The sequence below is a fragment of the Marmota flaviventris genome, chromosome 13 (assembly GCF_047511675.1).
Source record: "Marmota flaviventris isolate mMarFla1 chromosome 13, mMarFla1.hap1, whole genome shotgun sequence".
Lineage (NCBI taxonomy): Eukaryota > Metazoa > Chordata > Mammalia > Rodentia > Sciuridae > Marmota > Marmota flaviventris.
This window is the reverse complement of record NC_092510.1, coordinates 81673509-81691955: the sequence shown is the minus strand read 5'-3', so window position 1 is coordinate 81691955 and position 18447 is coordinate 81673509. Positions and strand designations below refer to the sequence as shown.

The following is an 18447-nucleotide window of genomic DNA, read 5'->3' as shown; positions in this document are numbered from 1 at the left end:
ACCCAAAACACATATCTTCCCTTTTTTTTTTTTTGGAGGGTGGGGTATGGGGGGCAACCGGGTTATTGAACTAAGGGGTGCTTTGTGCTTTACCACTGAGCAACGACTGCTGTCCTTTTTATTTTGAGATGGTGTTTCACTAAGTTGCTTAGGGCCTTGCTGAGTTGCTGGGACAATCATCCTGCCTCAGCCTCCAAATTTACTGGGATGACAGGAGTGTGTCATCGTTCCCAGCTCACCCTTGTCTTTTTGAGCACTGTGGAATATTTATAGTGATTGCTCGCAATGTAGATTTTGAAGAAGCAGCATTTCATAGTTCTCTAAAAACACAGAATGTGCACAAAGTAGGTCAGGCGGCTCCCTGGCGCTCACTCCTGCTCCCTGCCTGCAGCATCACCCATGAGTGTTGTCTTTCCACACACCAAACATCTTGTGCACCACCCTTGCCAGTGGGCTCAAGCTATCCTTGGCCAGAAAAGGCCACTGTTTGGGAATCAAGGCAGAAACCCAAACCCAATCCACTCATGTTAAACCACACATTTGAAAATTGGTTTTGGAACCGCGATGCTATTCAGAGACAACTGTATACACATCCACACCTGAACTGGTACACCACATACCACACAGACGGCCGCCCTCGGAAAGTGAAAGGAAAGGAGGAAAAACTTACACTACTATCATCCATTCTCTCGCGCCTTTTAGATTTGTGTGTCTCATAGTCTTCCATGAGGGTCTGCATCAGGTTCTTGGGCCGCTGGGTTCCGGCAGCCTCTTCGGGGGCTAAGTCAGGCTGCAAGCTGGGGCCTTCGGTTGTGGGGGATGGAGGAGGTTTGACTTTCTCTATTTTCCCTGAAACAATACGAAGAGAACACCCTTTCTAAGCTCATCTGCTCATGGCTGCTTTCAGAAAGAAGAGAAAACCGGCAAAAAGAAAAGGCAATTCTGACATCGAGGGCGCCCCCAGAATGAAGGTTAAGTGTGGGCCATTTAGTTACAGGGGACAAAACACTGCAAAGAATGTGCACACCCATCCATCAGAGACCTCAAGGACACTAGTTTTAAAAGGTTAGTTAGATCACACGGGCCTGGTGGGCATTTTGCAAATATGTTAGTCAGACCATCCTGGCCCTGGTTGCTATGGAGACGTGTATTCTATTACAGGTCAGAGGATGAGACTTGGAGGAGGTGGCACCTTGAAGCCTTTGAGGCCCTCAGAGAAAATCTGAGGTTCTGCAGTATTAAGGCTGTGCAGAGGTCACAGGGGTGACCAGGGGTGGAACCTGGCCTTCCTGGTGTCCTCTATGTCAGAGGTGGCCAAGTGCCGGCTATTCTGCCTGGGGTTTTCTACATGGGCATCACAGTGTGGCAGACCCTTTGAACGAGACTGTGGCCATTCCTCCCAGGTCACTCCAGACTTACATGGGTCAGCTTAATTCATTCATCTTACCTGCTGGGGTCCCGAAAGCATTTGAGTTTGAGATCCTCCAAACCTTAAGGGACGAATGCCAGCGAAGGCAGTGTGTATGGTGGTGGGACGTGAGGGGCACGGGGTATCCACCAGACGTAGAGTGGTGAGATTTTAGATCTGAGATGCTCTCCAGGAGTTCTCAGATAAGGAAATGAGGCCAGTGGTGTGGAGACTCTGGACACTTTTGCTAAGACCATTTGCATTCATTCTTCTCTTGGGAAAAGCCTGGGGCCCTGGCTTCTGGCCCATCAAAGAGTAGACTTTAGTGCCACTGAGACCCAGGTGCACCTCTGAGAAGGTGCAATGGCAATGGTTTTTTTACACAGGCCCTTTGAGGGTGACACAGCTGGGCTCTGCAAGAAGGAATGTGGAGAAAACAGAATAAATGGGTCCTTTCAAGCCCCAAAGTAGGTGGCACTGGGGGCACCAGCTGATCCACGTGAGGCTCTTAAAGGGTGCGAGAAGAAGCCACATTTAAGAAGCCACATTTTGTCCTCTAAATAGAGCCAGGGGAAGTTGAAGTCCCACGTGACCCCTTCTGGTCCCAAGCTTGGGGAAACTCCCTGCCTTCATCTCACATCCCAGACTCCTTACTTGGCACCTGCCTGACATAGCAGGAGTCCCAAGTGTAGGCTGAGTCTGAGTCTCCATGCGGATGGTTGTGGCCCCTTACCAGCACAGGCTCCTTCTGATGGACCTGGAAAGGCCTAGAGCTTGGAAGCTCCAGATTTTAATTCCTGCGCCCTCATTAACTGGTTACGTGATTGGCAATAGATCATGCTTTTAATGTTCCACTTTAATCTTCAGCCAATCACTTAAATTCTGAGCTTCCACTTCCACAGCTGCCAAATGAGTCTGGGAAGGAGCTGTCTTTGTGAGGTCTTCCAACTCAAATGTTATACTATTCCACTGAACACATTTGGCAAGCAGGGGAACCCTTATCAATATAAAAAAATAAGGCACAAGGCCATCACATTTGTTGACTAGGTGGAAAGTAGTTTTGTTTGTTTGGGGCACTAGGGATTGAACCCAGGGGGCACTTCACCACTGAGTCATATCTCCATCCCCCGTCTCTCTCTTTTTTGGGGGGTGAGTTAGGGAGAGGTACCAAAGATTGAACTCAGGGGCACTTGACCACTGAACCACATCCTCAGCCCTATTTTATATTTTATTTAGAGACAGGGTCTCACTGAGTTGCTTAGCGCCTCACTTTTATGCTGGGGCTGACTTTGAACTCACGATCCTCCTGCCTCAGCCTTCCGAGCCACTGGGATTACAGGTGTGTGCCATGGTCAATTCACTAAGTTGCTTAGGGCCTTGTCAAGCTGCTGAGGCTGGTTTTGAACTTGAGGTCCTCCTGCCTCAGCCTCCCAAGCCACTGGGTTACGGGTGTGCTCCATGGCACCTGGAGGAAAGTAGTTTTTAACATACAAAAGAGGGATTCCACTTCACAGCCACAATTGCACCGATCAACTTAGTAAAAAGCATATGCAATGATCCAGATAATTTTAAAACTCTTGATACCAACAATAACAAATATTTCAAAATCTCCAAATTCACAAGAAATCGTTTCTATTTTTTATTATAGAAGTTAGGAACTGCTAATAATGACTCCATAGGCATTTTTAAATAACCTACAATAAATATTTATCAAGATTTTACCACCTGTGGTCCTTCCTTCCACTTGTTGCATTTTTTAAAGAAATCCCAGACCTGGGGTCATTTTACCCCTGTACACTTAGCATACACCTCTAAAAATTACAACTGACTTTTAAATTGATGGCTTGAGAAGTGGTCCAGCACAGAGGTGAGCACACAGGTTTTGGAGCCCTCGTGCTGGAGTCTGAATCCACTACTTAGGTGCCAAGTAATTCTGGGCTGGCAACCCACTGTTTTTATACCTCAGTTTCCTCATCTGTAAAGCGGATATGATGACAGAAGTACCCGCCCTTAGTTGTTAGAAAGACTTAGTTAACATTTATAAAATTAGTATTTAGAACAGAAAGCATCCAATGAGTCCAGCTACCATTTAACCATTATCTCAAAGGATAATGTGACTCCAAGGGTGAGGACACACAGTTTCATGAGTATCCTGCAGCTCTTCCAGGACCAGAAATAGATACCAAGTTGCTTTGTTGTCATCTCCAGTTGTTGACCTCAAGTGTCCAGGTAATCTCCCAATGGCCACTCATCCGGCACTAAACGTCTAGAAGGCACAGTGGAAATCCACTGCCTCTAGCTGCTGCCTCTCGCACACCAGGCAGCAGGGCCCCCCAGCCTTGTAGAACTTGGTTTACCTCCTGTGACAGCCTTTTCACAAGCTGACTTGATTACTGAAGCATCTGTTACAAACTGCAAAAATGACCTGAGGATATGAACCGCTTCAACTATCAGTGAACCCCCCAAGCATTTGAATGAAGACCCCCCTTAGAGGAGGGCCTAGCTGGTCCTGGTCACTGTGGTACATGGCACATGGCAGGAGCTGTGGTACATGGCACATGGCAGTTGACACGAGCTGATAAAACCAGTTAAGTCCACGAGGAAACACATGTACTAGCCGCTTAGCAAATGCTTATGGATTGGGACAGAACCTCCCACAAGGAATCAGAAGAAAGAGTTCAAATACCTTCCCTGGAACACACGAGATGAAACATTCCACGGCCACAGAATCACACTCATGGCTCTGTGGCAATGACAATGGCATTTCACAGATGGCCTTCATATCACTGAATCCTTGTGTCTTACAATGTGGATGTCCTGACACCTGGAAATGGCTTAGACCATGGAGGCCCAGAGGCTAACTCCTGCACAAGTGACAGTTGATAGTCACTATTATAGTCTGGTGGTTGGTAGCTGATCTCTAGGAGGAGATGAAGGCTGCAAGGAAGCTGTGGAGGAGGTGAAAGGTGGCTACAGAGACGTGGTCAGCCTCGAGACAGTAAAGACACTTCCTGCTTATTTATTTCCTATCATTCCAGAAACTCAAAGCCCATCCCTGGAGCCAGTGTTACCAGTGATAGCCACCAGAGGTCACAGGAAGGAAGGCTGGCTTAGTAGGCTGGAGCAGCTGCCCCCCAGAGGAAAGGTGGCTGACAACAACCTGAGAGAAGAGGCTTTGTTCAGATAACCAACCAAGATCATGTCATGGCCTCAGGCAGGTGGGGCTGTCACAGGTCCCCAGACAAAGGAGGTGCTGTGCTTCATCAGCAGGCGTCTGGTCAGTGTCAGGGGAAGCTGGCTTGGCCAGACTTTTCTGCTGGGCCCCGTAATCCCCCACTGTCTCAACGAGGATGGTGAGAAACTTCTGCTGCTCTTCCCCCAGCAGTGGACCCTGCAGACACCTCCACTGTTGGACCTCAGAGATCATCACAGGAATGTGAAGTGAATGGTCTGTGCCGCAGGCCTGCGAGGTCAGTCACATCCTTACCGGTGGCACCATGAGGCCCACTGAAGTTCTCTGGCCAAACAGTGAGTTATGCTCCAAACAGTGAGTTATCCCACAGTGAATCTCACCGCCCCTCTTTCTCCAGAGGTGCCTCCCTCCCAGCTTACCCCATCCAACCTGGCCCTGGCCGAGGTTTATCCACCTGCTGAGTGATTCAATAGCTGAAATACCTCCAAGTAGCCTCCAATTCAGCGATTAACTGTCCAGTTTCTCACCTGGACTTAACATTCCACAGAAGAGTTCTCCTGAAGGACCCCAGTCACTGTCCTGAGAAACAACAAGAACAGACTGTGCCATGCAGAGCCAAGGGCAGCCCTGGGTTGCTTTAGCCTGAAGAGGGGACCCAATGGTAACAGAGCAGGGGACAGGTGCAAGGTGACCTCTACATCCGCCATAGGGAAACAACAGAACAAAATCAGACTGAAATTCTGAGTGCAGAATAGGAAACATTTTTGAGTGTATTTCATAAACGTGATTTTTGTTTAAACTACTCCATCTACAGTGATATCAGACTTAGAGTTTTGCAGGTGTTTGAGGATAAGCAACTTGGCTCGGCTGGATTGATTTCAAAGCTGTTTCTAAACATGTGTCCTATTACCTTGGCTATGTGAGCTGGTACCCTCAATGCTGTAAACAAGCAAAACAACCCCCCCAAAAAGCATTGTAAAAATAAACTTGGATTTAAATAAGGAGAAAGGGGAGAGGAAGGCGAGGGGGAGAAAGGCAGAGAGACAGAGACGAAGGTCCTACGGGAAGACTTCTGGGTCTGGTCCTAACATAACCATGAATTGCTAATGCAAGAACAAAAATGCAGCATTTCTCAAATTTATTTAACCAGAGAAACTCACTTCATGGAATGCCTATTAAACTTTCAAGGAAGGCAGTTTAGGAAATATGCTTCTCTGATGTATAATACTGGCTAACCAGCTTCCAAGGAACTTTCTGGCACTAGCTAGTTTGGCTGACAATTAAGAATGAGCAGAAAGCTTATGTACAAGAACTTCAACCTTAGTAATTAAAAAGATAATTGAACCAAAGTATCTGCCTACAGGAGAATGGTTACATTAGGTATGACTAGTTTTTAGCCATTGCAAATCATGTTTCAGACTAGTTAAAAGTCATAGAAAAATACTCAAAATATATTAAGAGGAAAAAGCAGTTATATTGTTGGCATTTAAGAGGGTAGGCTCGGGGGCTGTCTCACTGTGAGGCAGTCTAAGGAACAGGGAGAGAATTTCATTACAAATCCATTACCAAAACCAGGCAGGATTTCATTACAAATTAGCCAGCACTGTTCTCCATGAGTGGAAAAGAAAAGTGGGAAACATGAATTTGTGTTTCCTGTTTATTTATGAGAAAGAGATAAAGCATTTTCTAGTCCAGAGAAAGCAAGCCGTGCCTTGGCCACACTTAGGGATTTTCCAAGCAAGAAAGGATTTCCCTGGGGCACTTGAAGTGGGCTGTGCTGACAGGAGGGAGAGAAAAGAATCTGCAATTCCTCCCACCCAAGGGAACCTGGGAGAGGGCTGTGTATATTCCGAACAGAGCTGTTGTCAGTCCTGACAGCTCAAATCCTCCTTCTGTAGGAACAGGTCTAACTTCAAAAAAAGTAACAAATGTGAATTCCAGAAGTTTAGAGGTATTTTGTGGAAATCAAAAGTTTAGAGTATTCGGTGATTGTGAAAGATTCCATCTCCATGGAGTCTGAGGTCTTCAAAGATCCTTTGTTTCTACATTTCTCAAAAGAAAAGAAAAAGCCACCACCCACTCATATTTAAAAGCCACACCAAACAGAACAAAAACACCCACCAGATGACATGCCTGGCCCAGGCCTCCTTCAATGACCTTCTTTCTTCACACTGCGCTAGGACTAGGTTGCAAACATCTAAAGCAACTCACAATTCTACAGAAGTAAGGAGCTCAGTCTTGGCAGTTGCAATTTCCTTTCCTCTCAGTGAAAGGGAACATCCTGAATGTCAGCTCAAGAGCACACAGAGGCTGTGACCCACACTAGGAGCTGATCATTTTTATTCTTTCTTCTCCTCCTTTGAAGGCCCCAGGATGGAATGATGGGAATCTTGCGTCGCAAACCTAGCTCAGGAATGAGAAATAACCCTTCCTGGTGGAACTAATCTGAGAAAATGTCAAATACAATTGCTTCAAGGTAAGACAGGTTATTTGATGAACTGCTGACCCTATGAATGTCACTGGAAGATGATAAAATGCAAGAGTGCAGAAAACACGAGAAGAGCCACGTTAGACAGTTGACATGGACTACGTCAGTTCCCCCACCATCTCCCTGAATCTTGGGATAGAACCAGGGAAGCCAAGCTTAAGATGAAAAAGAGATAAAAGGTTCATTAAAACAGTAACAATGACAATTATAGTGAAAAGCATACTTTCCCACAGATCTTTTTATTAAACACATTCCTACTAACATGGTGGGCTTGGCTGGGTGAACATCACCTCCCCATAAGAAAAGAAAAAGGGAAGCAAACTGATGGTGATACTTGTAATTTTACTATCACCCAATACATTTAATGATGAACTTTGTCATTCCTTTGTTTTTGAAAAAGAGTAACTATTGAAAACTCATTCCTGAAGTCCAGTTTTATAAGAGTAATTTTAATTCCACGGAAGTACTTAGAAAAAAAATTTAAAAACTAGGAATAGAAACAATTTGATGACATACATTCTGTTATTATTTCAGGTTCACAGCCACTGCAGAAAGCAACTCCTAAGTAATTCTTATCAAATGAATCTGAAATGTCAAACTCACTGGGAAGCACAGAGCAAGTCACTATGGTCAGTAAGAGATGCAGTCATATCCTGCCCTGATTCTAGCAGTCACTGGGGACATCCTGCTCCCAAGCCTGGCCTTGATTAGCTCATTTCTTACCAGGGATCTTGCAAGAATTATGTCTTTTGATTCACTTCCTCTTTCTCAGCTCAAGACTATGCACTTTCTTTGTATGTAGCTGAGTCTAATTCCATGGAAAGCTCCCCGCTAACTTGGAGCATGGAGTAGCTGCGGGGGAGCAAGCAAACAAGGACATGTGTATTGACCCCATCAAGCTGGAGCATCAGCAGAAGCCAACCCAGACACCTGGATCTATCTATCAGAAGAGCTAGCACAAATAGCAAGAGAGAAGAACCTGCTTGCACACAGGAAATTAAGCTGACAGGGGATGTTCTGCCTTTTCCCAAGTTCTACTGCCCAAGAACCATGACCCCAGGCTTGTCAGAGAAAAAAATCTGGGAGTTTCTGCCTTCAACAGTGAGGCTGAAAATTTCTCTACTACAATACCCTCACTTTTTACCAAATGCTGCTTTAATGGAGGCTTTTTCTACCAATTTCTTTCCTAATGGTGTGTATTTTTTAAAGGAACATATCTGCGAGGTTCAGATACACCGGGAGATTCAGGGAAAAGAAAAGAGAACAATCACAGGCAATCATGACATTCTAGGCCACAGGTTTAAATTAGTTCATTTTGACCCCGCTACACCTAACACGTTCATGTAAAGTTAACAGAGTGAACATTTATCCCTGCTTGTCCTCAAATTGACAAGTCAATTTCTTGCATGTGTACCCTGTTCTTTCAGTGATTTCAGGGAATAAGCCTTTTCCAGTGAACTACCAGAAAACACAAGAATAGCCAAGTTAAACAATTGACATGGATTATGTCAGTTCCCTCACTATCTCCCTGAATCTTGGGATAGAACCAGCAATTTAGCCTACTTATAAATGGGGCATTGGAATTCCATTGTGAAGTAATAAGGAACCATTCAAAGTCACTACGTTAGTGCTGTTTTGTGGCTTCTGAGAGCCAAACTCATATGCCCAGGCCACTGAAAGCAGAGAATTCCAGAGCTATGTTGGCTCAAAAAAAAAAAAAGATGTTCAGAAAGGACCCAGAAAATGCAGGAATTGGGCCTGTGACCGGGAGAAGGCAGAGGGAGATTTAGCTCAGTACAGTCCCTGAAGGCTGGAGAGGGGAGTGGCTACTCATAGGGCAGGCTCAGCTGAGGTACAGGAGAGGCTGGGAAAAGATACGGAGTCTAGAGCAAGTGGGCTTGGGTTCATGCCAGGCTTTACCACTTTCTGGCTGAGTAGCTTTGAACAATTTATTCAGCCTCTCTGGGAGCTAGTATTAATTCTTTGAAAGAGCATAACAGTATAGGTTTTTATGCTTCATTCCAAAATTCATAAAGCTCTGAAAACCAAGGTTTTTTTTTTTTCATAACTTATTTGGCAGCAAACCATGACATGAGACTCTTCTTAGTATTTATTTATCCACTTAATGCAACTCATTTTTCCTTAGTTTTACAGCAGACATTTAATTTTATGACAGGGTTCTTCCCTAGAACTTTCCAGGTATATTGAAACCATGGCATCAGTACTGCATTTTAAATAATAGCATAGACCATCATGACCCTTCTAAAATCAGAGAAAGTCTGCATCCAGAAATATATCAAGGGCTCAGAGAGTTTGTGTGACATTTTTAGAGGACTGTTGGGAGAAATGAGAAAAATATGAGTGAAATAACTAGTATGGGACACAGCTTTAAGGTCTTGTTGAGTCATGGCTATTGTGATTAGACTTGTGTCACCAGAGAATATTCAGGAAATGCAGCAGTGGACAACAGCCATCTGTTGGACATTCCATATTAAGCTTTAGCTAGCTTCACTTGGCCAGCTGGGCCCCTGCAGGCTGCCCAGTAAGTAAGTGCCTGCCTGGCAGGAGAGGGAGGCACTGCATACTGCTGATAGCCCCCTCCCACTAGGCCTGTGATGGAACCCTCCTCCAGTTGCTGATAAAGGGTTTTCTACTGTGGAGCAATGGAACTTGGCCTTGTCCAGCTCTAATATAGCATGAAACGAGCCATCAAGCTCCACCTCATGAATATTGTATTGATATTCACATACAATATACATCTTCTTTCTTTCTTTCTAGGACTTGCCTTTGGGATATTTAAAGATAATGAGGAAGGGGGGAAAAGACCCAGTTAATAATCTTTAGAGTGATATAATGATCACTCATGAAGAATTTTCATCCAAACTGACCTCAAATGTCAATCGATACTCCCTGTAAATTTCATTTTTATAAGATGTATAGCGATCACATCTTTCCACTATTAGAAGACAAGAGCAGACATGCCACTAACAGGACCAATATCCACACCTCCTCTTACCATTCACCATAATGTACCATCCTACTGGGCAAAATCATCTGACTTGATAGATCAATTTAACATCCAGTATGAAAACAGAAACGGTTTCAAAAAAACAAAACCAATCGTCACCTGGGTTTCTCTGGCATGCTTAGAACTTGGAAGTGAAACCAGGATATCTAATAATAGACACAGGCACTAAAGTAAGAACTGTCTGTTGGCACCCCCAATACGAAAAGATATTTGAAACATGTCTAACATGATGTTAACTGTATGTAACATCAATAAAAATGTTTGGATACCCCCTCTTCCTCTAATTCTCTCTCAAGAGTGTTTTACAGCAGTATGTGGGTCTCCCCTTTAAATAGGGCTCCTGCAGATGCCAAGTTGCTTCCTTTATTCTCCACTTCTAAGCTCTGTCAGCAGGGGGCGTACACGTGCAAACTCTCAGCAAACAGTTTGTCAAGATGCCTTCAGAAGTACTGGAACATGGAAGAGCATGATCCAACCCTGCATAATGCACTCATTAAAGCAGGGGCACTTTTAGTCCGCCCATTCATGGATGAAGACAGGACAACTCAGAGATGTGCAGAGACAATTAGCCCTTGGAAAGCTCTCACTGGCTTTCCACTGACCACAGAATAAAGTTTCAAGTCTAAAACCTTTAATGTGATTGATGTAGCTCTTTGTTACCTGGCTCCAAATCAATCTGTGTTTTGTTCAAAGCTCTTCCTTTAAACTACCTTGACCTGATTTAAATACTTCAAGTGTGCCAAGTTCCTTTTGAACCTCTCTAGGAGCAATCTATCCCACTCCCTTCAGCCCAACCTCTTTGCCTCCAATTCTCAGCTTAGATGGTTATTTCCCCAAGGAAAGAAGACTTTCCCTTTCCTCCAAATGAGGATATGAGGATATACTGTTTGTTCTGTGTTCTCACCAGTCTCCACGATTCTCTGACATAAAGCCGCTGTGCTGCTGTCATTTCCTTTACTGAACCAAAACTTCCCTGAGAGCAGGGACTGCCCACCTTGTTTACCTTTTATGAACAAATGTCACTCCAATTCTATTTCAATGGCTCTCCTTCCTTTAAAAGTCAGATGAGAGCAACAACATGGACTTTCCAGATAGTAAGTCTTTGAAATGGCTATATCAAAATAGAACTATCATTCTCCATCCTTTAAAGCTAAGAATCAAAACAAAACAAACTAAAAGCAAAACCAAACCTCTTTGACACTAAGGGAATAGGGTTTGTGTCTAGATAATTTATCAATGGGAAGGGTTAGTACATCTCTTTTTCCATATGGCATCTTGATATCAGTAAATTTTATCTGCCTTAATGTTTAAAGATTCCAGCATATTTCTACCAGAAGTTAGAAATTATATTTTTCGTCACCTAATACTGAATCATCAATCTGAGTCACAAAAAACCAGCTGAGTCACTTCTTCTGGCAGGAAATGTAAAGCATGCTGTAGGGACTTAGCAATACCTCTCACAAAACCAAAGTCAGAGCCAGCGGTCCTGACCCTGGCCATGGATTGTTCAGTTTGACTTCTCAGACTAATGTGTCAGCTTCCTCCTTCATCTCAAACTTGGAGGTTGGTTGGCAAGCAAAACTACAAAGGTTTCCAGGCATGGGCAGAAAAAAAAAATTGCAATTGCATTCAGTTTCTTTTTATCCATGTTGTAATTCTGGGAAGACTGGTATCTTCTTTAAATGTTCTCGAAATAAGCATGGAGGAATAAGGGGCACACACGTCATAATGGTGATTGCATTCAATGTGACAACCAGACCAGGACAGAGTTAAGACTCACACAGATGAATTACTATCTTCCTAAAGGGACCAAAATCTATCCTGTGGGGGTGAGACTTGGGAAAGGAGATCAGCATTAGCACAGAGGGAAGCTGTGGGGAAAGTAGTCCTGGGTTGCTGGATGCCAGGTGCCAACATTAAGCCCTGACTTGTTTTAAGGCCAATTCAATCCTGGTGGTGAATCTTGATGACAAGAAATGTCTTTATATCAGGCAACTGTTTACATGCTAGAAGTAATTTGGGAGGCAATATGGTGAGTGTTCAATTAAGAGATGGAGTAGAAAAAAAACCAAAATACCCACCTCTATGGTCTGAATGTTTGTGCTCCCCTTTCCAGTTCATATGCTGAAGCCTAATTACCAACAGGGTGGGGACCTTCGAAGGTGATGAGACCCTGAAGGCTGAGCCTTTATGCATATATGAGATCTCTTATAAAAGAGGCCATACAGAGCTGACTGCTTCTTCCCTTTCAGTATGTAAGGACACCAAGAGAAGATGTCATCTATGAACCAGGAAATACCAGACACCAATCTGTTGGCACCTTAATATTGGACTTCCCAGCCTCTAGAACTGTGAGAAATGAATTTCTGTTGTTTATAAGCTACTCAGTCCATGGTATTCTGTTATAGCAACCTGAATAGACTAATAGAGTGCTGGTCATACGTGCGTCAGAGAAGATTCTCCAGTAAGATAGTACAAAAGAAGGCAAAAGCCAGCTCTAACTGGTATGTGTAGGAAATCTATGTACCTGCTTCTCAGGTGAGCAGAAGGAGAACAGGTGCCCAAAGAACTTTCCTCCATCAGTGAGACTTCAAGTTCCCTTAGTATCACTTACTCATGTAGTTGACTCTCCAGCTTGGGCTGAAACCAAGCTGGTACAAAAGACGTTTTTCCAGGACAGGATGCACGACAGATCTCTGTACCAAGCCAGGTCACAATTAAAAATTTTTAAGTAAACCTGACAACTAAGAATCTTTGCAAAAAGGTGACTTGTCACTCTCAAGCCTGGGCAAAAACTCCTCTCTCAAAATTCTCCTTGCTTCAAGCACTCAGCTGGCTCTGTGGCCATGACCTGAAGGAGATCCCTGTGCTCCTCCTCCTCCTCTTCCCTTCTCTTCTCAAACAATTCAGCCCAACAGTCATCAGGTGGTGCCTGCAGTGGGGGTGGGAGAAGCTACAGTGGCCTAGAGGGATGTGCCCAAAGCAGGTAGGCAGAGCACAACAGTGACTCCCTAGGGAGGGTTGGAGCCCAAGTGGGCTAAGGAGGTAGTGGTGAAGGGGTGGGCAGGGGCCACCCAGAAAGTGATGTTGGTACCGATGTTTGAAGAGGAAAATGGGAGACTGGCTATATGGTGGGGATGGGGAATTAACCAAGTAATGAAATATTGGGGATAACTGGAATAATCAAGGCATTTTGTTATCACGAAGGAGGCTATAAATATGGAAAGGAAGAAAACATGAATGAATCTTGTACTAGAATAGAATTAAAATATCTCAGGGTTAACTTAGGGTTCGATAGATAGATAGATCGGTTGATCTTTAAATCTGTCCACTGAGGGTACCTGGGAGCAGCGACAATTCGCTGAGCACACCTGATACCCAGACCTTGGTTTCTAAATACCATTCTTTGAAGTGCTCTTTGAAGATATGAATGATTTCAGGGTTGGAAAAAGCATAAGATGAAACTAGAACATCCTTAAAAAGTGATGCTCAAAGAATGAGGACATCTCAAAAGGAACTGAAGTTAGCCTGAAAGGACTCCTATGAGAGCTTTCTGAACAAACTAGGATAAAAACAAGAAAAGAAATAGACGAGCTAAGCATACTGGCATACATCTGCAATCTCAGCCACTCAGGAGGCTGAGGCAGGAGGATTCCAAGTTCAAGGCCAGCCTCAGCAACTTAGCAAGGGCCTAATCAACTTAGTAAGACACTGTCTCTAAGTAAAAAATAAAAAGGGCTGGGAATGTGGCTCAGTGGTAGAGTGCCCTTGGGTTCAATTCCTGGTACCAAAACAAAACAAGAAACAGATGATAAATTATTGAATTATTGAATGTAATACTTTTCCATAAGACCATACTGACATATAAGTAATAGATTTAACATTTGAGAGGAGTGGGGAAAAGAATCAAAGTATCTCCCACAAAGAAAATGGAAAAAGACAGCTTTACCGTGTGGAAGCCTCGCAGCTTCTCCCTCACTGAAGAGATCAAAAATAATATAAAATGAGGGCTGGAGAGATAGCTCAGTTGGTAGAGTGCTTGCTTCACATGCACAAGGCCCTGGGTTCGATCCCCAGCACCACCAAAATAATAATCATAATATTAAATGATCAGAGCTAAAAGCTGCCCCTGACATGGGACACACTAATACCAGCTACTACCTGTTTGGAGACAATGAGGATGCAGCACCAAATATATGATGTTCCTACCAAAGACGCACACAACCTGAATGTCATCATGGGAAAGGCCCAAACTGAGGGGCATTTTACAAAACTGGGGTTCATAGGGCATTGTGTTTGGCAATCCACTCTCAGAAACATGTTTGTACTTGGGGATTTTTCTTAAGGTTTGAAGTGGTTTCGAAATTTAAAAATCAATACTGAAGAGTGACTTTGCGTCATAACAGATGTAATGGAAGCCAAGCGTCAAGATGACTTAAGATCTGGGTGGACAATCTTACTATAAAGTAATGCTTCTAAAATTATCTCTGGCAAAGGACCCATCCCTCCCGCCCCCAGTCCATTGTGGACCAATATTTTTGTAAATACGAAACCCCACATTTGGATTTCAGGACGATAGAAAATTGCTGCAGGAGTTTTCAAATGCTGTATCTATCAATGTCTGCACTGATCTCAGCATGGACTGGTGACATAGGAGCAGCTCTTCTCTAAGAAAAACTGCATGGGTCCCCAATTCCCATCAAATTCACATGCACTGTTACCCATAACAGGAGCAACAACAATTACCCTAACATCAACCATCTACACCAGTTACTAAAGACAGGGACTGCAGAGGGTGGGGGTGGGGAGAACAACAGGAGGAGACTGAAGGCCAGCCTTTGCTTACCCTAACTCAATCCCCCTAAATAGGATGAGACCCCTCCGGGTTCCAAAGTACAGGCATGCATCCCGTAGGGTCAGGGAACACGTTCTGAGAAATGCACTATTAAGTCACCTCATCCCTGTATGAACATCATAGAGGGTACTGACCCCAAGAAACGGCTACAATGTCACCAGGTGATAGATACTCGTGGAACCACCATGGCACATACCAGTCTGCTGTTGACCGTCACCAAGCTGTTCACGCCTATAACTGGTGTGTGGTGACGTAAGAGAAGTCAAATCCGATAGCCCAGAAGATGGAGAGAGACGTCCTCCATGGGTCAGTCTGCAACACGGACTCGCGACTAGGACTGCTAGGAAGGGACCCAACACCCCTGAGGGTTAGCAGAGCACGTCCCCCCAAATCGAATAGGTTTGATTTCATTGAAGGTCAAGCTACTGACTTCATACAGTCCACAGGTGGGCCCACCCTGATGGGTTCTGTGTCATACACGACTCGATCCCTGCCAAGAGGCCGCCCCTCCGATAACAGAAAACGATTTTGTGTAATAAGCCAAGGACAAGATGGAACCACAGGCGAGGAGCTACCACCTCTGCTGGGAAGTGGGAGACACCATCGGGGCTCCAGGTTCCTCCAGAGGGCACTCTGACCCTCCTGGCGCCGAGAGCCTCATGCCAGTGCCCCCTGCCACACGCGCAGCGGAGGCTCCACACAGAAACTCCTATGCTGGAATCAGATTCCCGCGCGTCCAAGTGCAGGAGGCAGCCTCCACTTACCTGGGGCGGTTTTGTAGCCGGCCGTGGTTCGGGAGGGCAGCGATGGGGCGTTCCTGGTCCTGGGGCTCGGTGCACTCTGCAAGACTTGTCTCTGCCGCTTCAGCTCCTCTTCCCTCTCCTGGGCTGCTCGGATCTCTTCTTCGATCATGGACAACGTCCGCTGCTTCCTTGACCTCAACTTGAAGGGCCCAACCATCACGTCGGATTCTTGAGTGGCCAGGAGGGAGGCTGTGCTTCTCAGCTCAGCAGCCTCCGAGTACTTGCTGAAATAGCCCCCCTCGGGCCTGGTCTCCTCCATGTTGACTGGGCCACTGGGCTGCACGGTTGGTGGTAGCTGGGAGGGCCCCCTTTCCCTGAGAGCCCTGTCCTCTGCAGGCAGAATCTTTGGTAATACATCCCTTTTCTCTTGAACAGGAGAGGACACTTGAGGTGGCTCAAACATGCTCTGGGGCTTCTCGGGGCCAGCAGCTCTGGTTTCAGCTCCCTCGAGGGTTGTGTCAGGTCTCCCCTGCTCTGCTCCAGGCTCGCTGGCCTGGGGCGTGGCCTTATCCACCTGCTCGGCTATGGCTTGTTGAATGGCATTCTGCACCAGGAGACCAGCCTGATATTCCAAGGACTCATCCACCGACGGGGAGTCCCCCAGTGTGGAGGACGGGGAATAGAAACCATGATCGCTAAATGACTTGGAGACGCCCTCTCGGCCCTCAGAGGGATTGTCTGTTTGTGGAGTCTGAGGCAGAGAGAAGTCAGCCAGGGAGTTTTCCTGGAGGGCATTGGTTGTCTCGTTGGACGCCCCACTGTCACTGATGTTGTCCATGCTGAAGTCGTTGGACAAGGTCTCCAGGACCGTGGTGTCCTGGGACCTCACCGACAGCTCATCCAAACCTGAGTCAAGCTCCTCTTGGGTCAAAGAGACATTGACCGATCTCGAGAACTGATCCAAAATGCCATGCTCATCATCCTTGACCACGGTGAGGATGGCCCGGGCGCTGGTAAACTCACTGTCCTCGGCCCACAGTTTAGATAAGGGCCCGCGTTTGGAGGGCTCGCTGTAGGGCCCTTCCTTTCCCTGAGGGGCGGTGCTGCCAGGGCCTCCTCCCGCCAACTGGCTCTCCAGCGTACAGGGGGCTTTCTGCCCCTTGGCTGCAGACACGCCACTGTCCTCTGGAGCTACCCCAATAGAAGCCGGTCTCAGGATGGTCGGGGGTTTGTCCGAGTGGATGGACCCCAGAGGCCTGTAGAAAGGCTTGATGGAGAACAGCCGGGGTGTACTCTGGCCCTTGGCCCCCGTCTGCCTGGAATTCTCCATCAGCTGGAACTGTTTTCGAGCGGCAGAGAAGTCAATCTGTTCTGTGACAATGTCCTCCTTTTCAGTCCCGCCTGGACGTTCTTGAGCGGAAGCAGGGGCTGTGCAGAGCTCTGGAGGGGGCTGCTGCTGCTGCTGCTGTTGCAACAGCTGCTGCAGCTGCTGCTGCTCCTGCTGGGCCCTCCTCTCCTTGCGCTCCTTGTACTTTTTGTGCGACTCCAGGTGTTCCTCGTCCAGCTGTTCCTCGATGGTCTTCTCCTGCGGGGGATTCCACCACTTGGCAGCAATGCCGGGATTCTTCTTCACGGCCTGACTCCGGATGAGCTCTCTCCTCTCCTTCTCCAGCTCCAGCATCTCCTCCGAGGGCCTCACCTTCCTCACACAGAACTGCTCCTTGTCACGCTCGTCCTCCTCGAAGAGCTTGGAGGGCTTCTTGTCTTCGTGGAAGGCGCGCAGCTCAAACTTGGCCTCCTTCTTCAGGGTGGTGAGCGTGAACTCCCCGTCTCGGGAAGAACAGCGGGAGCTGGTGGAGGAGCTGGGGCTCGCAGGGGCCTGCAGGCTGTCCCCTAGCGTGTCCCGGGGCTGGTCGGGGGGATGGCCATTCACTCTTTCCGTCTCGGCCATGGTGTCAGAGGGGCTTCTGCTGAGCTCGATGTGCGGGGGTGCCTGCCTGCCCGCGGCTCCCTCGGCAGGTTCCGGCTGGGTGGCTGGGTGGGCTGGTGGGCTCAGGCTGCCCGCCAGGGTGGCCACAGCAGGCTCTGGGGAGGATGTCCCGTTGTAGGTTCCCTCCACCGAAGAATCACAGCAGTTGGCCTCCAGCACCTCATCTAGATATCGGATCTCTCTGGCCACATCATTATCCAGGGACTCATGGTGATCAGGGAGGAGGCCATTGTGAGGGGGTGAATAGAATGGGGAGGGGTGGTCCACGGAATGGGGGGTAGAGGTGATTCCAGGAACGCTTTTACATTCTGTAACAGACACCTCAATTTCCATGTTTTGGTGATCTGAGTGAAGAGATCTGGGAGCAGGCTCCAGGAGATGGGCACGACAGCTGTCTCTCTCGGTTTTCAGCTGGATATCATCCTCAGAAAGCTGCGGGGGCTTCTAGAATAAAGAGAAAACAAAAGTCAGGGTTAAATGTTGCTTCTCTTAGGTATGTGACTGCTGAGCCATTCATTCAGGAAGAAAACCTGAAACAATACCAGCAAGTGTTGTTAAGTAGAGATCTCCCTCCTAGTAATATCTCAAATATTAATTTTGTGGTGGGAACAGGTGCCTAACCCTCTCGAATTTACAGATTCCATCTTGTTTATTGGATGCTCAATGGATGTTGGCTCCATTTTAAAATCTGATCTCCTAACTTGGAAGAGGTTACATAATTGATGCACCACGGCCTTCCAAA

At 46.4% G+C, this 18447-nt stretch overlaps 1 protein-coding gene across 5 annotated transcripts in view; it reads right to left on the bottom strand.

The window, feature by feature from the left end:
• Palm2akap2 (PALM2 and AKAP2 fusion) overlaps positions 1-18447 on the bottom strand; it is a 465668-nt gene that overhangs the window by 13636 nt on the left and 433585 nt on the right. For 4 of the 5 annotated variants that reach the window (XM_071600827.1, XM_071600829.1, XM_071600830.1 and 1 more), the window contains 2 exons: positions 15737-18149; positions 671-849 (listed from right to left, as the gene is read on the bottom strand). In XM_071600827.1, coding sequence (XP_071456928.1) covers positions 671-849; positions 15737-18149 — 2592 coding nt within the window. The remainder of the gene's footprint in view (positions 1-670; positions 850-15736; positions 18150-18447) is intronic. The other variant, XM_071600828.1, reaches the window with a different exon arrangement.